The 23,039-nt window shown below is 34.0% G+C and overlaps 4 protein-coding genes across 4 annotated transcripts; 2 read left to right on the top strand and 2 right to left on the bottom strand.

The window, feature by feature from the left end:
* Positions 1-394: 394 nt before the first annotated feature.
* Positions 395-1,392, bottom strand: LOC141537914 (uncharacterized). The gene is made up of 3 exons (XM_074259120.1): positions 1,154-1,392; positions 902-1,042; positions 395-818 (listed from the first exon to the last, which is right to left on the bottom strand). The coding sequence occupies exons 1-3, from the start codon at positions 1,390-1,392 to the stop codon at positions 395-397; spliced, it is 804 nt and encodes a 267-aa protein (XP_074115221.1).
* An 11,819-nt stretch (positions 1,393-13,211) lies between these two features.
* LOC141537913 (uncharacterized) lies at positions 13,212-16,704 on the bottom strand. Its single transcript, XM_074259119.1, has 3 exons — positions 16,698-16,704; positions 13,750-14,280; positions 13,212-13,378 (listed from the first exon to the last, which is right to left on the bottom strand). Exons 1-2 carry the CDS (start codon positions 16,702-16,704, stop codon positions 13,751-13,753), a joined length of 537 nt encoding a protein of 178 aa, XP_074115220.1. The 3' UTR covers positions 13,212-13,378; position 13,750.
* A 283-nt stretch (positions 16,705-16,987) lies between these two features.
* On the top strand, positions 16,988-17,740 carry LOC141537912 (uncharacterized). The gene has a single exon (XM_074259118.1). It carries the CDS (start codon positions 16,988-16,990, stop codon positions 17,738-17,740), a length of 753 nt encoding a protein of 250 aa, XP_074115219.1.
* Positions 17,741-18,613: 873 nt separating this feature from the next.
* Positions 18,614-22,468, top strand: LOC141537911 (uncharacterized). The gene has a single exon (XM_074259116.1). The coding sequence runs from the start codon at positions 18,614-18,616 to the stop codon at positions 22,466-22,468; it is 3,855 nt and encodes a 1,284-aa protein (XP_074115217.1).
* Positions 22,469-23,039: the final 571 nt, after the last annotated feature.

Raw genomic sequence — 23,039 nt, 5'->3', positions numbered from 1 at the left:
TTTTTTTGTAGAGAATGACAATTATTATATTGAGTCTTATTTTTTTTGTAAAGTGCAAACGTTATTGAGATGAGTTTTATGAACGTGGACTTGGCGCAATTTTTTTACAGTGAAACTGTTTTTGTTCGGATTATGAACTCAGGAATTAAATCAGTTCGATTCATGTCGAGAACTGTCAGTAAACTGCGAAATCTTTTTTTTAGTAATCCAAATGCACGTTCAATTGCTATGCGTGCTGATGAATGACAAAAATTATAATTTTTTTGTCTCGCTGATAAGTACCCATTATCTCGATATAGAGTGAGTAAATGTTTGTGAAGAGAATAAGCTGCATCTCCGACTAAATGACAATCGTTCGGAAATTTCTGTTCATCGTTGAGGTAATCATTCACTTCTAACGGACGTAATACTCGTGTGTCATGTACAGAACCAACATTCCCGGCATAACAATGGATAAATTTATATTGAGCATCACAAATAGCCTATTTTTTAACAAACAGTCAAAATGAATATATTCAAACATTGTTAATTCACGCGACAGCTTACTTAATTGTAATTGAATTGAATGATGTCCTTTTCTGTTGACATAACATTCCGGATATTCCCCAGGTGCGGGTATATTTATATGTGTTCCATCAATTGCACCGATAACATTGGGAAAGCCGCTCGTACCTTCAAACTCATTAGAAATTTCAGCAAACTTTTCATTTTCAGGCCAGTTAATAAAATTCGAAGCTATTTCGACTAGAACTGATGTGACCCTTCGTACACTCCACCACGCTGCTGCAAAACTAACGCCAAACATTTGGCAAACCGAGCTTTAAAAACAATATATTAAGCTAATATTTAATTTATAATAATTGAAGTTATTCAAAATATGAGTAATATTTTTCTATTATACCGATACGAATCTGGAGTTGCCATTTTCCATAAAGAGATGAATAATTGTTTGTCTAGTGATATCATTTTAGATCCTGGGATTTTTCTCATTAACGATGGTTCAATTTTTTCACGAATAAAATCAAATGTTGATCGAGACACCCTAAAGTTATTAAAAAATTTATTTACGTGTAATTAATACAATTCAAAATTAAACTGAAGGGTTAAGATAATTTGTTGTTAACTAAATCCTCAAATTGTAATAAATATTTACCTAAAATGAGATTTGAATTCTTTATCAGAAAATGCTGGTATAACCTCTTCAACAAAATTTTTAATTCTTGGTATAGGTTCTTTTTTGAAAGATAAATTCAAATGAGTATTGCAATACTCCCATTCTATATCATTATCACTATCTTCAATCATATCAAACTCATCACTATCATCAGACTCATCATCGATAATTTCTAATAAATTATTTATTATTTGATAAACAGTTACCACATTCGCCATGTTGATGTTCATTCACGCTCACAATATCCAAAACGAACGAAATTTAGTTATTGATTCTAAGCGCTTATAGGCCAACTCGAACACTAAAAATTTGTGCTTATAAGCGTGAGTACTCACAGCGCGTAAGCGTCCAACGCGAATGCACCCTTGCTGTACCTTAGCCACATCGTTAGTTTATTATATAGAATTATTTGCAATACTTTCTCGCAGAGATCTCAAAGTAAATAAATAAAAGGATAACTGCAAGCAATTTACCTTAGTTTATTAACATGTGTGTGAGCACCTTTAAGATTGGATTTATTTTTCTACGGTACTAACAAATCTCGCGTTGGCTGCATTTTTTACCGCAAACTATCCCCTTGAAGCTACAGTTTATGTAGATATAATTCCAGTGCATTCTGGCGGCCGTAAATGTAAGCTGTGAATTACTTTTTTTAACTGTAGTTTCGTATCTATAGGAGGATTACTACACATTTTTATTTTATCTAGTTTGTGGCATGTCACATTTTACATAAAAAAAAAGTCAGGATCGAAATTCGTGAGCGCGCTATAGTATGTGCTGATAAAATTTAATAATTTCAAGTAAATAAATTGTGATAAGTGAAATAAATAAATTAATACGGTAAAATAAATAATGAACAACTGTTATAATAAAAAATTATTGGAAAAAAAGTACCGTAGAATTAAATAAAATTTCGCAACCTCAAAAAACCGTTCTGCTTACAGTAAACACAGTCGGTAGTCTGGCGCTCCGTTTACAACGGGATTTTTGAACGGACCTTGGCGCCAGATTCTACCGAATCTGTGGATATGATTTAAACCATTCTAAAACAGTGCCCTGTATTCCCAAAGATTGTAATTTTTGCAGTAGCTTGAATCGATCAATTGTTTCAAAAGCGCGAGCGAAGTCGATAAAGAATACACCAATATATAAACCTTTATCTAAATCCACACGCCACTCTATGAAAGGGTGTTATAGAGCCGTTTCACAAGAGTATTTCTTTCGAAAACCCGATTGTTCTTGATTCAAAATATGGTTGTCTTCAATAAATTTTTCTAATTGTTCTTTTACTACATGTTCTAACAATTGTTCATATATCGGTAACATATTTATCGGCCTCAGTTCCTCGGCTTTACAAGTGTCTTTTACTTTTTGGATTGGTGTTATGATAGAAGTTTTCCATGCATTGGGTACAGTACCAAGTTTTAGAGAGTTATTTATCATGTATAAAATCAAATTTTTATTTGCTTTCCAAACTTATTTTATAATTTCAGAGTTTATTTCATTTCTTGTACCTTTATTCGCATCTAATTTATTAATAATCGAGTTAAGTTTTATATAAGAAGTTTCTTGAAATTCAGACCATTGATTTATAGTATCGTCCTCTAATAATATATGACTATTATTATTATCACAGCCAATGTCGTTTACAATTTTCTCTATGCTATCGATAAAATATTTATTTAAATTATTAGCAATTATATTTGCCTCGTTAATTAAAACTCTATGAAAGATAACCATATTTGATTCTACAGCATTCTTTTTATCACCTAATACTTCTTTAAGAGATTTCCATAATTTTTTTCCATTTCTTTTCTTTTTATCAATAGTATTTTCATAGTAATTTCTTTTATTAATTCTAATTAAATTAACTATTTCATTCCTTATGCGTTTATATTCAATGAGATCTGATATTAAGCCAGATTTTTTAGCTTTAAAAAAGAACGAGTCACGGATTTTTATTTTTTCAATAATAGTTCTATTTATCCACGGTTTAATTTCCCGAGAATACCGCTTCTTGATATCATTTAACGGAGCTATTTCATCTATCGTCAAATTTATTTTGTTAATAATATCATCAATACAAAAGTTTAAGATTTTATTATCTATAATTTCTATATTATTATATAAGAATGAGTCTTCAGTGAATTTACTATTTAACTTTTCACAAAATAACAAAGGGTCAAAATTGCGGAAATCTCTTTTTTTTATTAGTTCTATCGTTGAATTTTTATTTTCTAAATTATTAATATTCAATTTAATTATGTTGTGATTGGAAATTTTCGGTGTGTTAAGTACGTCAACTTTAAAACTGAAATTTACAAATACTAAATCGATAATTGTATTCGAATTTAATGTAATTCTTGTGGGTTCTTTAATTTTTTGTTTCAAACCGTGTGATGGTAAAAAGTGAGTGCGAGCGAGACGGCAGAGCAATGGAATTTATTATTGTTATTATCGTTATTATTACTATTGTTATTATCGTTATTATTACTATTGTTATTATCGTTATTATTACTATTATTATTATTACTATTATTATTATCGTTCTTGTCATTATTAATACCGGAGTATATTTAATATACTAAAGATGTTTTTTTTTTTATATAATGGTTCATTTACATTTCTTTGTTTAATGAAAAAGTTTAGTTAATTTTAAATACTTGACTGAGATTTATTTGAAAATGCGCGCGAATGGTTGAGTACGCCACCGCGGCGAGAGGTGGCGAAGAATTCCGCCGCTCGTTCGCTTGCAGTAAAAACCGGCAAGCTAATATAAGCGAGACTGCGTGGCGATAATTTTTGTTCTTTTAAAGAACAAAAATCAATTTTACCTGAAAGAAAGATTTAATTAAAATCTTCAAACAGATTTTAATTATCTGAATAATTATTTAATTAATTAATTTCAGTGCGAAATTAAGTTTTTTTACTAAGTCCCAGAGATAGAATTAGTATGGGAAATTGTTTTGGTAGAAATTTATTATTTGACAAATGTTATTTTTTCTAAGTCCCGAATGACTTTTTGTATGGGAATGATTTTTGTATGAAATTTTTGGTAATCGAACGAAATTAATGAGTGAATTTAATATCTGATCAGATTTTAATAATTAAAAATCTGAAGTTTGGCGAAGAGCGATAGATGGCGATAATTTTCCCAGATCTTTCACTCTTGAAGAAAGGTCTGGGAAATGCCAAAAGCGATTTTAAGTGACGGGAAGAACCAACCAAGTTTCCCAGTGGTTGTAACCTTCCCAGTAGAAGACCATTCACTAGGAAGAAACCAAGGAACTCTTACCTTGTCTCCGACCAGGAACCAGGTAAGTGCTGACTTATCCATTGGGGGAAATTTGGCCACCGGGAAGTGTTGTTTTCCAAGCACCCAGACTGGACTAGGGGTAAGTAGGGCCGGGAGGGGTTGCTTTCCAAGCACCCAGACTGGACTAGGGGTAAGTAGGGCCGGGAGGGGTTGCTTTCCAAGCACCCAGACTGGACTAGGGGTAAGTAGGGCCGGGAAGGGTTGCTTTCCAAGCATCCGGATGGGATTAGGGGCAGGTAGGGCCGTGATTTAAAAACGCGACCGTCGGTAAAGAAGAATATTACTGTGTAAAGGTAGTAGACAGAGTTTGGCCACCAGATGGCAATCATAAAAAAACGGGAAAATAAATGTTGTGTGTGGGTTATGTGCGATATTGTAAAGTTTGACATAACGCTTGTAAATTTTATAAACTTGAGTTTCAATTTTTGTTGTTTGTTGTCTTAAATAAATAGAGTACCAATCATAATTAGGCTCAAAATTTATTTATAAGTAAAATAAGTTTATCCCGTTACAAAAAAAAGACCCTGGACTCCGGCGAGATTTCATTCGAGCTAGGGGATATAGACATGTAGGTACGCTCTGACTGTGACACAACAGTAATAAAGTTTTAAATTTATTAAAGTTCAGCCTATTAGAATAAAAACCGAAAAATTACCCGTTACAACCGATAAAAGTTAATTCATTTAACAATTTTCTTGCATAGAAACTATTTTTACTAATGTCTATATTGAAATCTCCAACTATAATTAATTATCTATTTTCAAAGAGGTTTTCAGCTAAATCTACCAATTTTTCACAAAATTTACTTATATTGCTATTACTCGAACGATACAAATTACAAATAGTTAAATTATTAATTTGTACAATGATAAACCAACAACCATCTATCTGATTTTTTGAAGTTGTTATATTTTTGTATTGAATACCTTTTTTAATGTAAATGATTGCTCCACCTGTTCTACGGTTCAATGTATTTGTTCTTATAGAATCATAATTAACTAATTTAATTTCCCGATCAGAAACATCAATAGAAACGTGGGTTTCAGACAAACAAATAATTTCAGGTTTTTCTTGACATATCCATAAATCTAGTTCATCTTTATGATACAATAAACCACACACATTCAAAGCAACTATACGTAAATTTTCAGCATTTACTGTGCCAATCCTAAAAAATTGGTGTTGTTTCTAGTCTTGTTAATATCAGCTCCCATTTTTTCTCTTATCTTTAAATAACTACTGCATTTTCTGTCCGTAGCTTCGTGATTTGTATTTATATCAGTCAAATTTAATTTTTTTGCCATGTCAATACAATTTATAGATTTCTTGATATTTCTATTGCAATTTTGTTCATTGTGTTGTAGAGAGCATATCCCAGTGAACACATGACTTTAATATGACGTCATTTATAAGTCATAGGAATGTCACATTATTTTACGTAAATTTGACGTAAAATTGACCTATCTTGTGATCCAATTATGATGTAAAAATATATGATATAATTTTGACATCATACTGATGTAAGTTTATTACTTCTATATGATATCATGGAAATGACTTAGATATTACGTACAACTGACATAATGTATAGACTACAATATTACGTAACATTAATGCTATCATTGTATGTCATAACGACGTAAGTTTAACATCATGCATTTACATCAGTGACAAGTCTCGGTTGTACGTAATCTTGACGTAAGTTTAACATCAAGTGTTTACATCAGCGACAAGTCACGATTGTACGCAATCTTGATGTAAGATTAATATCATTTGTTTACATCAGTGACAAGTCACGGTCGTACGTAATATCGATACCATTTCTGAGTCATTATTTAACATCAATAATTTGTCGTAATTGCACATAATATTGACGTAATTTAAAAGTCATTTTCTAAATCAGTGACAAACGATTATTTTCTATAATATTGATCAAATTTGGGGGATGTATTTTCTTAATATTATCGATTTATCAAAATTTATCAAGCACAAAACTTCTTTAACAAGATGTCTAGTTTACAATTACTCGCTAAATATTAGTGAAAATTGGTTTAAAATTTTGTAAGAATCAGGAAGAGGTAAACAGCTGATTTAAGCCGGTACCTTGCAAATGCAAGTCTGTTCTTAATAACAAAAATTTATAATTTCTTAATATTAATGTATATATCTAACATACACTAGTAGAAATAATAAAGTTTTCACTCTGTTTTAACCAGTAACTGGCAAGTCTAGTCGAACTGGTCAGTTACTAGCCAAAAATTCGATTTCATTTCTACTAGAGTATTAGCAAATAACATACAAAACATTTTTCATTTACGTTTTTAAAAAAAATACATACAAATTAAATACATGGGAGATATAAATTTTTTATATCTATGCTTGTATGTTTCCATACACTGCAGAAAAAAAATCTTGACTCAAAGGTAAATTTCTTTGGACCAAGAATGTAATAAAGATGACTGAAAATTTCATGTATGAAGTCAAAATTTTTTGAGACTAAAACACTTCTCCTTGCTCCAATATAACTTCGGCCTCCGTCAAAATTTTCTTGGTGCAAGAAATTCTTTTTTTTTTCGGTGCATATGTTTCTCACTTATATTTTTTTCATGAATTTAGGTACTTTTATCCATTGTAAAAATATTTTCGATTTCATTCAGTAGAAATGACTTGGTGTGAAAATGATAACAAAATACCGAATTCAATTTATCTGGCATGAACTCTAAATTTTTAAACCGTCAAGCGAGTAAATATATAATTTCTTACGATTTTGCGTCAAGAAATTAAATGTCAGTAATTTAAATATTGCACTCTTACTTGAAAAATAGTATACACTCCACGTGGAGTAAATAAGAAAGCCTCAAATTACATATTTGTTTTACATTTGATCTAAGGCTACATGTGATCTGAGATTACGTGTGATCTGAGACATTTCTTACTTTACTTTCCTAGATGTGTAACATACTATTCTGACATTAGTACTGCTAATGAAACATTGTATGAGAAATAATTCAAACAGTTCCGTGATTGTCATTGACGAGACTAATAGTATTTTACATCAAGTTTCATAATGTTGTTAGTATGTTAAACTAAAGAAATTCAAATTTCGAAAAAAATTGAGATTAAAAAGAAATATAGATTCAAATATTGTTATTTTTAAAAGAGTTGAAATTAAAAAAAAATCTAAATTTCGTAAACTGAAATTTTGAAGGAGAAAAATCCAAAAGAAAAATACTAAATTTATAGAAAAAATAAAATAAAAAAAAAAATTTCTCTTGAGAAATTAAATAAGTATTAAAAAATATTTAAATGACACGGATATATCGTTTACCCTGAAAAAATTTCACTCAACCATGTAAAGTTCTCTGTGTCCGCTCTTACACGAAAATTTTTGAAAGTGTAAGATTTAATCAATTTTTATGAAAATTTATAAATTGCCTATTTATTACCGCAAGTTTCACTAGCGAGCCTATTATAAGAGTTTTTACAAAGTTTTTTAGAACTTTATAAAATTTCATGATTTTTAATAAAATTTTATGAAATTGTATAAATCACTAGACTTGAATTTTATATAATTCCAGCTCTTAAAATCCATTTAATCGTAGAATAAATTATGAAATAAACATTTTTCGTCATGTAAGGGTTAACAGATCAGTTAGTTACTACGGTAAATGAACCGATACTTGGACAAGTGAGCAGCGTTCCAGACTTCGACACGTGAGGACCCGAGTTCGAGCTCAACATACCTCAAGATTTTTTCATCAAGTATTTACACACAATTAGTGTTTCAAAGCTTGTAATAAGTCCACAACACTATACCTGATTTCAAAATTCCAATTTTTTTATTTTTGAGAAATTTTTTTTTAAAATATTTTTTCTGAGGTAAAATTTTTACATCACTTTTACGTCATTATGACATCATTATCATAATGTAGACATCACAAGTACGTCATATTGACATCATAAATGTCATTGAGACATAATACTGACGTCATGACTACGTCATATATTTTACGTAACAGTTTTACGTCAGGAGGTATGAAATACTGAGTCATATATGACTCATATGTGACTTACATCTTACGTAAATCATGACATAACATGATGTCATCCTGACGTACATTTTACGTAAATGTGTTTACTGGGATACGACATACTTCATGCTTTGTGCAATTATTTCGGAAGTGGTTAAAACCCCAACATTTATAACATCTGATAACACTTATATGGTTGTAAACTTTGTAATTATTCTATCCTAATTTGATTTTGCAATTATCTAATATTTTCTGGTGAATGCTAGTATCCACTTCCAGAATAATAGAGCCATATTCTTCCTTAGTTAAGTATCTTTTCATAATTTTAATGTCTGCAGGCTTATTATCTGAGTGGAATAAGTTATTTTGTTTACATAAGTTATCAATAAATGTATTACTATTCATTAGGGTGTTTCAAAAAAAGACGAATTTTTTTTTTTCTTTTGGTGTCTAAAAATTGATAGTATACCTAAAAACAAAAATTTTGGCGCCCATGTGAGCTCTTAATATCAATAGTAAGATTTGCCTGTATCCATTTCTTTATTTTCCATTTAAATAACACGGGAAAAATTTTTCTTAATTTTTTAATTTTTATTACTTTGGAACGGTTCATCGTAATAACAATCTGAAAAATGATATTAGTAGGAAATTTTACGTTCTACAAAAAACGTTTGAAGACCAAAGTTTCTCAGATTAACGGCTTCAAAGATATCCGCGGTCAAAGATAACACTAATAAAAAATTTCAAATATTTTCCAATAAAATTACAAAAAAAATATGACATGCTATATTTTTATTATTTTTTATGTTAAATTACTTTAATTCCGTTAACCTGAGACTGTAAACTTTTTTTTTTGACTAATTAATTCAATACTTAACTCACGAAATGCACTAATATATAAATATAAAAGTTAAAAATGTCACATAAATGATTTTTTGGTCTTTCTTATAACAAATTTATTTTATATTTTATAAAATTTATAAATTTTTGTAAGAGGAAAATGTAAAGTTCCTTATTACACAAACTCACCAAACACTCATCATTGCATATTATTCAAAATAATATGAAAATTCTGTAAATACGTTAAATCAATTAAATCTACTATAAAACTTGATCAAATGATTTTTATTTGAAAAATATCAACAGAGCTTTATTTAGCTCTGTCGGTAGAGTATTATACTCATTTAATTTGAGTGTTGTAGCTAATAAGCTCTGTGTTGGTAAGCCTGGTTGTTCGGTACTAACTTCATTTAGTTGCTTTGCTCTCAACGCTTTACTATATCTTCTCGTCATTGTCTTTGTTCATTGATACTGACTGTTGCTTCAACCCGTTATATTATTAATTTAATTAGTTGAAATGTATTAGTTATAAATTTTGTGACCATAATGGTGAAAACAGTGTACTTGATTGGTGATGTGTTAAGTGAATTAGTTGGAAAAAAATTACCCTCTCTGAAAGAGGTTATGTCGCTTTTATTTTATTATCTTGATACGAAAAATTTTTCAGTTAAAGAAAGTATATCAATCACTATCAATAAAGTTTTGGAAATTTGGTGTGCGGCACAAATCCCGGCAAGAGAGAAAAGATCTGCTTTTTTGAAACTAATCTCAAATCACAATCGATGGAAGAATTTACAAAAAAACCGTAAAATGAAAAAGTCAAAGTCTCAAAAAAAAAAGGAATCCGTTTTTCAGGATGAATTAAATAAACTATTTGATGTAGCTCATGCGAATGTTTTAAATATACTGGACAAAGAAGAAAGATTATTTTATTTGGGACAAAAATCTTCCAGTCGACGTGGTTTTATTTCATATAATTCTCAACCAATTTTAGAAGATGTCGAAGACATGGATGTTGATATCAGTAATTATGATAATAATAACAATAATAGTGATTATAATAGTGAAGAGAACATTGATAGCAATGATAAAAACTAAAATAATAATGGTAATGATAGTAATAATAATGTCGGAGAGTTTGATAACGACAATGTCAACTATTATTGTGCAGTTGAGACTGATGATGTTGCTAATCATAAAATATCAAGTCATCCATCTCAATTATCCCAGAAATCTTTGGAAAGTAATACTTCTCGTATAATCTCTGATTATGAAGATGAAATGCCAAAACAACAAGTTCCAAAAATTGATATAATGACACCAGAACTTGCTGCGGCTTTCGATAGAGCTAACGTGACTAGTAGGATGGCGACTTACATTATTGCTGCTTTATTATCTAGCTTGAACATTGATTGTGCAAGCGTAAACTTTAGTCATGTGACTATTCACCGAGCAAGGGAAAAATTCCGGAAAGAAGCGGCGTTAAGTCTGAAGACTAATCTGGAAACTGACAATTATGTACTACATTTTGAAGGAAAACTGTTATCAGATATTACAGGTACAGAACAAGTTGACCGGCTTCCGATTATTTTAGTTCCTAAACTAGAATCTGGGACTGGACAAAACCAAGCTTCGGCTATTATTAAAACAGTAAAACAATGGGATATTAATACTGACAACATCAAAGCATTGTGTTCTGATACTACGGCGTCAAATACGGGTAAATAATTTATTAATAAAAAAAATATAACATGGTTGATTACCGTAATGTTTAAATGCTAAATCAAATCAGATTTTTAGTATTAACCATTAATTTCCAAGTTATGAGTTATTTTTTTTTTTTCAAATTGAAAAGATTTCTCCGTACTACTCTAAAAAATCGATACTTCACTAGCAATTCTCATTTTATTTTTCAGGAATCAGAAATGGTGCGTGTATATTAGTAGAAAAGGCTCTTAGTAGAAAACTGTTGTACTTGCCATGCCGACACCATATTTTTGAAATTGTTCTTCGAAGTGCATTTGAAGTATACTGGCCTGCTTCGTCTGGCCCAAACGTTCCAATTTATCAGAGATTTAAAAAGAAGTGGGATGAAATTGACCAATCAAACTTTACGGCTGGTATTTGTGACAAAAAAGTTTTGGAAGTAATAACACCAATCAAAGATGAGATTTTGAAATTCGTTAATAATCAAATAGAAGTAAAATTTTTTAATCCAGCGCTGAAGAATTATTAACTGACGTTAAAGTGGAAAAGAAAAATGTATAAAGTTCAGTATAATTGAGGAGCTGATTTTCAAAAGGGTTTCTTTTCATATTTTAAAATACCAGTTTTCTGAACTTTTAAATACTAATTACTTTGAGAGTTATGAACATTTATAAATGAAAATCGAATTGCAGCTTCATAACCGATTGCACTTTATAGCTAAATTAAAAAAAGTTCAATACAAATATTTATAATTGAAGATAACTAGTTTTTTGTCTCGATTAATCAAAAATCAAAAGATACCCTTTTGAAAATAAGCTCCTCAATTATCAATTTTACTCTGATTAATTAACTTGCCGTCGTGATTAAAAATATTGAAAATCAGTTTCACATGACTGTTATACTTTCAATCATCTTTAACGATTAAAATTGCATTTGTAAAATATTTTACAACTTTTACCTCACATCAGTTAATAATAATTAGTCTTCTCAACTTTGAAATTGCGATATAATCAATTTCATTTTGACTTATAACTTTTTTTGTAGATGGATCATTGTCGAGACGATTACCGTGAACTTCTGAAATTATCATTAATATTTTTGGGTACTACTACCACAAATATTACATTTAAGCATCCTGGACCGGTCCATCATGCAAGGTGGATGGCTAAAGCAATATATAGTTTAAAAATTTTTTTATTCAGAAATGAATTTCATCTTACTAAATCGGAAATAGATAGATTACGAGAACTTTTTTTATTTATCATAATATTCTATTTAAAAGCTTGGTTCACTGCGCTGTGTGCTATAACAGCACCTAATAATGATTTAACTTTGTTGAAAGAATTAATTTCATTTGAAAGATTTAATAATAGTCTTTCACAGACATGCTGACAAAAATTAGCCGATCACTTGTGGTATTTAAACAACGAGCTGTCTGTTTTATCTCTCTTTGATAAAAATGTTTCAGTTGGAACAAAAAAAAGAATAGTTCATGCTCTTAAAAACTGTAAAGCCAATGAAACTACAACAAATCGCTTTTTAATAGATAAGAAAAATTTAGAGTCATTATTAAATAAAGATCTTAGTCAATTTGTGTCTATGAGATCGATTAATATATTTGAATCGTTTGATTTGTCGTATGAGTTCATTGATGAGGATGTTACTTTGTGGCCTCAGGAATCCGAATTTCTTAGAAAACTTGGAGTATTTCGAGAAACTTCAAGTTGTGAATGATGAGGCAGAACGCGGCGTGGCATTGATAGAGCAGTATAATCGATGCTTAACGAAAGATGAAGAACAGCTTCTATATTTGTTGCAAGTAGTGACAGAACATAGAAAACAATATCCTAATTGCAATAAAAGTAATTTTATAAAACTGTAATATTTTCAAGTTGAAAAATTGTTGTAACAAGTTGTAAATATAGTTTTTTGTTATAAAGAATTAATTGTTCAATTAAATTTCTTAATATTTAGTAAAAAAAAAAAATAAATTTGTTATAAAAGAGACCAAAAAATCATTTATAAGATATTTTTAACGTTTATATTTATATATTAGTGCATTTCGTGAGTTAAGGGGGATAGCCACTGTGACGCTGGAAAAAATAGGCAATTTTCGGGAATTTTTTTTACTAGGATAATAAAGGAATTTGGGGATCGGGTTTTTTTTGTTTTATAAAGTATATGTTGAGGATAATTCTCCTAAATTTTTATTCAAAAATATTTTGTTATCACAAAGTTATAAACATTTTTGTAGAGCACCAAAAAAATTTCCCCCTCCATTGCCGGTACTGTAACTCAAAAACGGATTATCTGAAACAAAAAAACCAAACGGCATTTTAATCTATAGGAATGTCGCTATCGTCGCACGTAGGGGATTTTGAAAATTTTGATTTGAGAAAAAATGGCGCCATATTGAAAATTTTTTCGTCTTTTTCCTCATTTTTTGGACTCAAACAGCCTTAAAAATCTTAAAAATTAAAATTTTCAAAATCCCCTACGTGCGACGATAGCCACTAAGTAGACGAATACGGGGAAACAAAAAAATTGAGAATCGGTTCATATTTACGAAAGTTACAGTACCGGAAAGTTTGAAAAAGTCGTTTTGAGAAAAACGCGAGTAAAGTTTTAAGAAGATTCTCGCAACTTTAAAATCTAGTCTTTCACAAAATATTCATACTCACATCAAACTATCAAGTCCTGGGCCATATGAGGGTTCTTCCTCCTTATCTTTAGTATTGACCTTGACTTTTTTATTTTTTTACTGGCCGTTTCCATGCGGCTTTCAGCAGCTTTAACCCGAGTAGCGTCGCGCTCAGCGCAGTATGAGTAGAGTGTTGGTCCTACTTTAACATCGAGATTCTCTAATATCTTCAGAGTTGCTAGAGCCCCATCATTGAATGTAATTGTTGAAATATATAAAGCTATTTCAACAATAAGGGAACAAGAAGAATTTGTTTTTGGGGCGAGCTGCCACACTAATGCATTGAAGCTTTCATTATTATTTTGTGTAAACCCACCGACACATCGTTCCAATAACTCTGGATTCGATAGATCTTCATAAATCGGTATTAAAGCTTCCGCAATATCTGCAGGAAGTGGTGGTTTTTCAACTAATGAGTCCAAAGTATTTGTTGCCACAGCTTTTTGAAATTGACACCACGAATTTGCACCTTCAGGACAAGAAAATGCTGCGGATCTTCGGGTGATGAAAACTTGTGATAAAATGTTTGCCAAATAGCATTATACATCTCATCAACATCATTAAAATGACGTCTGATTGCTAAACCATAATACTTTGTAAATTCATTAATTGCTTTGTCCGTTAATCGACCTTTCCCACCTAAACTTTTCTGTGTATTTTCTTCTTTTCCTGTTTTTGTCTTCTTGTTAGTTCGTTGCTTCTTCAAAGCCCTTAGTCGACTGCCCATTCGTTTTTGCACGTGATTAATACATTCCTTTTTTTTTTTTATCTTCACCATGTCCCCATACGGTTTAGCATCACAAATATTTTTATACGTTTTAGTGTCACCATCACCTATATAGTTTACATACTTAACGTTATGTAATAACTCTGATCGCATAAACATCTCTTTTATTCCATCTACCTCCATTTGTCCAGAAGAATTTTCATGGTTTATTGGACAGTCTAGAGCATGGTCTTGCATAAATTGATCGTATTCAGCTGTTCCTTTTTTGAGCTCATTAGCGCACACATCTTACAATAACTGGATTTCATACTTACATCTACGATTTTGCCAGTGAAGTAACCAATTAGAGAAGATATACCAAATGAAGATTTAAACCCTCTTTTCTTCCAACTACCGTCACCGGAGACAGAAATTCCAGGAATGTCATTGGATTTTAAATGCTTGCAGGTTTCTTGGATTTCTTCTTTAGCAGCTTTTTTCAACACTAAATCACAACAGTTTCTAGCTGCATTTCTGATTTGTGTGACCAGACGATCGTAAAAGCTATGGAACATTGGTCGTGGTAAATCCATGAAAGCACAAAATCTTTCAGGTCCAGATAACCCAATACCAATTATCCGCATTGCAAAGATGAAACGGCGATTAATTTCATACGCATTCTTGATGAGTGGACATGAATTTATCAAAACTGGATCACATTTTTGCAATTCACAACTAGTTTAAAACCTAATCCTCGAATACTTGTCTCAGTAAAGTTTACATCACCACCACACTTTTTACACGATACACAGCCACTTAGTAAATTAAATATCGAAAAAAATTTATAATTTTGTAGCTAATACTCGAATCAATTGTACAATCAGATTTTTGTGATAATTTCCTCTTGGAAGCACTATCACGTCGTTGAGAGCCAGTATTTTTTCAGTTTCATATCTGTTGAGCGGTCGATTAAATTTTTTCCTGTCGTTTGGCAGTTTTCTTTCGTTTTTAATAACTTTACTTTGTTTACGATCCATTATTTAACAAATTTTTTTGTTAAATAAACAAAAAAAAAGATCAGAAGATTTAAAAAAAATAAGTAAGTAAACAATAACGAGTACACTAAGAAACTCAATAAATTAAAGAACGAGTGTGTATTCATACAAAACAACTAAACTATGAGGTACAGTATCTCAACAATAAGAAAAAATATACGTTAAAAGTCAAATAATTGTAACGGTTGACAATCGTGAGGGAAAACAATCGCCAACCCGTACGAATCAAAGACGGAGCGAGCAGGCGACGTTTTCGTCGAAGCGCCGCGCGTAAAACGGTCAATCGACGCGCTCTTATAAAAATGACTATAACTCGAAAACTATTCGGAATTTTTCTATAAAATTTGAAATACATAATTTTGAATATATAAACTTCAGTTTAATAAAAAAAAAAAAAAAATTTTTTTTCCGAAATTTTACAGTGGCTATCCCCCTTAAGTATTGAATTAATTAGTAAAAAAAAAAAGTTTACAGTCTCAGGTTAACGGAATTGAAGTAATTTAACATATAAAATAATAATAATATAGCATATGATATTTTTTTTGTAGTTTTATTGGAAAATATTATAAATTTTTTATTAGTGTTATCTTTGACTGTTGAAAAACCCTCAAACTATCAGGTACTAAAAAAAGCGCGAACCATGACGAGAGAGCTAGTAGAAAATTATTCTAGTAAAATAGTGGGAAATTATTCTAAATTTTAATTGGGCCGCTACCTTCGAAACCCCCACTCAGCCCATCGGAGCTAGCGAGCCAATGTATTCACCTAATCCAATCCCCCCTCAAATTACCAGACTGTTTAAAAGAAGCAGCGAGGAGAGCTGCAAACACAGTCCACTTCCATCTACTGAGCGAAGAAGAAGAACAAGAAGAAGAAGAAGAAGAAGCTAATCAAGAGTCTACAGTAAGCGAGCAAGGCTTACAATACAGTGCAGTATCTTTGGATATCAAGCGAGCAAAGCTTGTATATCCACTACTCAATAATCGGACCCACTCGGATCATCTCAACTACACCAAACGCTGACTGGCATCGTTAAATTAGTTCTTTTTAGAACTAAAACTTAAATAGTTCTTTTTAGAACTAAAACTTAAACAGTTCTTTTCAGAACTAACCAACTAAGTCTTCTCAAGACTACCCAAGGCTCTTATTTAAGAGCGTGTGACTAACAAGTCATCTCAGGACTACTACGTAGTCCAAAACCAATCGGTCTTTTTCAAGACCACAAAATAATTGCAGTTGTAAGAAACCTACCCAAGTTTGAGAGAAGGTGCCGGTATTATAACCGAACATTTTTATGGTCCCTCGAGCCGGATCTTCTCTCGGCTTGGGTAGTACTAAGTGACATCTCCAGACTTATCTCTGAGAGTGCACAACATTGTTTGAGATTGAGTTTCACTACTTTGCGCATTGCGGAGCACTAAGTGCTGCGGGAAGTCTTGTCACTCAAATCCTCAAAGATGTCAGCACTTCAGGCTAGATTGTCGCTGCAGCAGTCAAAATACGCGTTCATCATGTCTCTGCAGAAGGAAGTTCAGGCCGAAACTCACCAATCCTTCAACATTCACGTGGCCAAAGCAAAGCTGTTGATGCTCAAGACCAACTGGGAAAAGTTTGAGGCAGAGCACGAAAAGATCATCCTGTCTAAGGTCGAGATCCCATCAGACGATCCTTACATGAAAAACAACGCCTACGAAACTGCTATGCAGTGCGTTGTTAGTATTCAAGCAGCCCTGGAAGAAAGAATCTCAGAGCTAGAAACAGCTAACCCACCATGTGGAACCAGCCTAGCTAATGTAAGTCTAATCGGAGGTACAGCAGTCAGACCATCATCATTGCCTAAGATTCCGATTCCACCATTTTCCGGTAACTTCGGAGATTGGAGAGCCTTCTCAGATTTGTTCGTCTCACTGATAGGGGAAAACACAGCCATCTCCAATGCAGAAAAGTTTGCCCATCTCAGAAACAGTCTCTCTAGAAATGCTGCTAGTCTTATCTCAAACATCAAAATCTCAGCTGACTCTTTCCAAGTAGCCTGGGACATGCTAGTCAGGAGGTATGAGAATAAAAGGCTTCTCATAGCAGCTCAACTGGACAAGCTTCTACGCTTAAAGACGCCAGGAGTTCGGTCATCAGCAACTCTCAATGATCTTCTCAACGTCGTTTCTGAATCAACCAACTCTCTGAAAGCTCTCGGACTTCCAGTTGACTAGTGGGATTCAATCATCGTTCATCTCATGACACATCATCTAGACTCCAAAACTCGCGAAGATTGGGAAATGCATATTGGGTCATCAACGGAGTATCCATCTCTAGAACAGTTAACTGGTTTTCTAACTGGTGCTGCTAGAGCTCTAGAAAGTATCGAGGAGCAGTCCAAGACCACTTTAAGAAAGACAAAATCAGAAACGAGGGCATCTCAACCAGCAAAGGTTCATCACGTCATCTCTGAGCAACCTGGAACGTCATCTCAACCAGAAACCAAGCCATGGGTAAAGGACTTAAATAACACCTGCAAGTACTGTGGCAAGAATCATTATCTTGCCTTCTGTCCAGACTTCTCAACAAAGTCAGATGCTGAGAAGCTTCAATTTGTGAAAACCGAACGGTTGTGCTACTGCCTCGGTAGACACAACTTGTATAAGTGCAGCAACACCCTGACTTGCAAACTCTGTAAAGAACGCCATCATACATTGTTGCACGGCTTGTTTGCAAAACCCAAGGAAAAGCCAACATCTCTTACAGCCTTCTCTGAAAAGTTAACATCGTTGTCTCAACATTCTCAGACAGAAGACAAGCCAACTCCACAATGACGGTGGCAGCCGTCATCTCGAAACCCACGCAGTCATCTCAAGCCAGGAAGACATCTCAGATCAAGAGCATCTCAAACTGATACAAACATCACCAAATATAACAAGTCATCTCAAAAGGTTACCATCAATAAGTCATCTCAAACAATTGAAATATTCAAGTCATCTCAACCAGAGCAATTGCCTGCTCAGGCAAATGCAATAGCCTTGTCAGCAATTAACACAAGAACTGCAGTAATCCTGGCCACTTGCAAAGTACTAGTAGTGTCTCCCAACATGAAAAAACATACAACCCGTCTTCTCATCGATCCAGGATCAGAATTGACACTAGTCTCAGCCAAGCTAGTTAAGGAAGCAAAACTTGACCAACTAGCCACTGTGATACCAATCCTAGGCGTGGGTAATCAGTCTTCAAGCAAAACTCTTGGTCAAACTAACTTAACCATTGAGTCTTGCATCTCACATAAACAAGTCCATCTCAGAGCACATATCCTGTCTCAAATCACTACTAAGATTCCATCAGTCTCCATCACAGACCAGCATTGGTCTCATCTGAGCAACCTAGAAAGAGCAGATCCAGAATTCCTGAAGCCTGGACACGTTGAAATCCTCATAGGGGCTGACACTCTCAATCAAATTCTAGAACCATCTCCAATAATTAAAGGGCAATCAGATGAGCCATTAGCTATTCACACAATCTTTGAATGGGCCTTTCTTGGACCAGCATCATTTCAAACACGAAATCTCCCTCTCAGGTCTCTTCATACTGTGACAAACGATGAGCTTCAAGACTTCCTCACAAGATTCTGGGTTCAGGAAGAAGTACCACATCAAACAAAGACATCTCTCAGCTTAGCCGAAGCACAATGTGAAGAATATTACACTAGCACACTCTCACGAAATCAAGACGGGCGCTACGTGGTACGAATACCACTCTCAACTGAAATCTCACAACTAGGAGATTCCAGAGCTATCGCTCACCGATGTTTAAAACGACTTCTCAAGCGTCTAGATTCTGACGAAACTCTAAAACAGCGATACATAGAATTCATGCAAGAGTATGAAACATTAGGCCACATGGTAGCAGTTCCAACGGATGCCCCGGAACCTCAACATCCTTATTATTTACCTCATCATGGAGTTCTCAGAGAACAGAGTACCTCAACAAAGCTCAGAGTCGTTTTTAACGGGTCATGCAAGACCACTGCTCAAGTCTCTCTCAATGACATTCAACACACAGGTCCTAAAACTCAACGAGACATCATTGATGTATTGTTGTGGATCAGACGCTATAAATACATCTTCATGACAGACATTGTAAAAATGTTCAGGCAAATTCAAGTCCATCAAAATGATTGGGATTTGCTACGAATTCTTTGGATAAATGAGCAGCGTAACGTAAAAGCATATCAACTGACAACTGTTACGTATGGGACTCGATCAGCGCCGTATCTTGCTGGTAGAACCCTCAAGAGGCTAGTGGAAGACGAACGAGAGAATTATCCTCTTGCAGTTGATGCAATCCTGAAAGGAAATTATGTTGATGACATCTCAGGTGGAGCTGACTCAATTGACCAGCTCAACACAATAGCTCAACAGCTCAATGGCATGTGCGCCTCAGCATGTCTTCCACTAGATAAATGGAAAAGCAACACACAAGAGTTTGTTATTCCATCGACATCTCAAACCAAAGACAAGTCATCGCTTCACACATTTGATGAATCACTATCAAAAGTGTTAGGTCTCTCATGGTTATCAACTCATGATCAGTTTACGTTTCAAAGTTCCATTTCAGAAAGTGCAGTACTAACCAAGAGATCAATTCTCTCAGAAGTAGCTCAACTGTTCGACCCTCTCGGCCTCATCTCTCCAGTGGTCATTAAAGCCAAAATTCTGCTCCAGCAACTTTGGCTTAAGAAGCTTGATTGGGATGATCAACTTTGCCCTGATACAGTAAATCAATGGACCAAGTTTCGAGAAGACATCTCAAAGTTAACCGAACTTCGAATACCTAGATGGATTAATCTGCAAGCTAATTCATACTCAGTACAACTCCATGGATTCTCCGATGCATCTCAACTAGCTATGGCTGCTGTTGTTTACCTCAGAGTCACTGATCATAAAGGAAACTCAAAAGTCACTCTAGTCTGCTCAAAAACTAGAGTCGCTCCAATCAAGAGGCTAACAATTCCACGATTAGAGCTTTCAGCTGCAGTGCTTCTCGCCCATCTCATAAGGCATACACAATCTACATTAGAACTCCAAGATGTCCCAGTATTTTTATGGACCGACTCTTCAATAACACTTGCATGGGTCAAAAATAACCCCATAAAATGGAAAGAATACGTTGGAAACCGAGTTTCAACTATTCATCAAACACTTCCAAATGCATGTTGGAGATACACGTCAGGTAAACTTAATCCAGCAGATTGTGCTTCAAGAGGTCTAAACGCATCTCAACTAATTAGTCATCATCTCTGGTGGACAGGTCCACCTTGGTTAGCTCAATCTCCTGAACATTGGCCAATTTCAGTAGCTCCATCTCCAACAGAAGATCTCGAAGAACGACCTGGCATCTCTTTAACTGCAGTAATACAACCATCAATCTGGGACTTGATCGATCTTCCATGTGTAAAAACATTTCACAAAGGCCTTAACAAGCTACTACGAATAACAGCTCTATGTCAACGAGCCATCTCATGTTTCAAACGAATCCCCAACTCGAACGTATCAACATCTCCAATTGGTCCAGCAGACTTAGAGAAAGCAAAACTATTTTGGATTAAAGCAACTCAGCAAGCATACTTCTCATCCGAAATCAGCACCATAGTATCAGGAAAACCCCTAGCAAAATCTCATGCCCTCTCTAGACTAACTGCAAGATTAGATCATCAAGGTATACTTCGAGTTGGAGGACGTCTTCTAAATTCTAAACTTGATCATGACAGCAAGCACCCACCCATATTACCTCGACAATGCAAACTTTCTGAACTTCTCATCGCTGATGCTCATGCCCGGACCTTCCACGGTGGAACTCAACTCACACTAATGTACCTACGACGTCAATGTTGGATATTAGGAGGAAGAGCTCCAATCAAGTCTTTTATCCAACACTGTTTAGTCTGCGCCCGAATCAGAGCAGTCCGAACACAACAACTCATGGCACCTCTACCGTCATCTCGAGTGACTCCATCATTAGTTTTTGAAACTACTGGAGTTCATTACGCTGGACCAATTACATTAAAGACATTTCAAGGAAGAGGTGCAAAGAAATTCAAAGGGTGGATAGCAGTCTTCGTCTGTTTCTCAACGTCAGCAATTCATCTTGAAGCAGTCTCAGACTACTCAACCGAAGGTTTCTTGAAGGCATTTCGACGATTTACTAGTCGACGAGGAATCTGCAAAACACTACACAGCGACTGTGGAACCAATTTCAAAGGAGCTGACAACGAATTGAAACGTCTCTTCTCTCAGGCTACATCAGAATCAAAAGAGCTTCAACGTCTTCTCACTAATGATGGTACAAATTGGAAATTTAATCCCCCAGGAGCACCGCACATGGGAGGAAAAGGGGAAGCTGCAGTGAAATCTGTTAAACGTCATCTCCAATTGTCAATATCAGAGACCAGCTTCACATTTGAAGATTTCTCTACTCTCTTAGCACAAGTTGAGGCAGTACTCAACTCAAGACCTCTCAGTGCTCTATCAGATGATCCAGAAGATCTCTCTGCTCTAACTCCAGGCCATTTTATTCGAGGAGCTGCGCTCAACTCTATACCTGAACCATCTCTAACCTCCGTAAACGAGTCAAGACTATCTCAATTTCAACGGATTCAAGAACGATTTCAACAATTCTGGAACCGATGGTCAGCAGAATGCTTATCTGCACATCAGTCCATCTCAAAGTGGCGCAATCAACAAGACGATATCAAAATAGGGTCTTTAGTGCTCATAACTGATGAAAGATTTCCTCCCTCAAAATGGCCTCTCGCGAGAGTAATTCAACTTCACCCTGGGAAAGACGGACTTACTCGAGTAGTCACTCTCAAAACAGCCACAACAACGCTCACTAGACCAATTATCAAGTTAGCTCTTCTCCCACTAGCTCCTCATCAAGAATCATCCGATTAAAATTCTGCATTCCTGCAGAATTTGGGGGAGAATGTTGAAAAACCCTCAAACTATCAGGTACTAAAAAAAGCATGAACCATGACGAGAGAGCTAGTAGAAAATTATTCTAGTAAAATAGTGGGAAATTATTCTAAATTTTAATTGGGCCGCTACCTTCGAAACCCCCACTCAGCCCATCGGAGCTAGCGAGCCAATGTATTCACCTAATCCAATCCCCCCTCAAATTACCAGACTGTTTAAAAGAAGCAGCGAGGAGAGCTGCAAACACAGTCCACTTCCATCTACTGAGCGAAGAAGAAGAACAAGAAGAAGAAGAAGAAGAAGCCAATCAAGAGTCTACAGTAAGCGAGCAAGGCTTACAATACAGTGCAGTATCTTTGGATATCAAGCGAGCAAAGCTTGTATATCCACTACTCAATAATCGGACCCACTCGGATCATCTCAACTACACCAAACGCTGACTGGCATCGTTAAATTAGTTCTTTTTAGAACTAAAACTTAAATAGTTCTTTTTAGAACTAAAACTTAAACAGTTCTTTTCAGAACTAACCAACTAAGTCTTCTCAAGACT

This window comes from Cotesia typhae, unplaced genomic scaffold (genome assembly GCF_013202065.1).
Source record: "Cotesia typhae breed Kobodo isofemale line unplaced genomic scaffold, CoteBio_Ctyphae contig_20, whole genome shotgun sequence".
Lineage (NCBI taxonomy): Eukaryota > Metazoa > Arthropoda > Insecta > Hymenoptera > Braconidae > Cotesia > Cotesia typhae.
The sequence above is the reverse complement of the archived record's forward strand: the minus strand, read 5'-3'. Positions and strand labels throughout refer to the sequence as shown.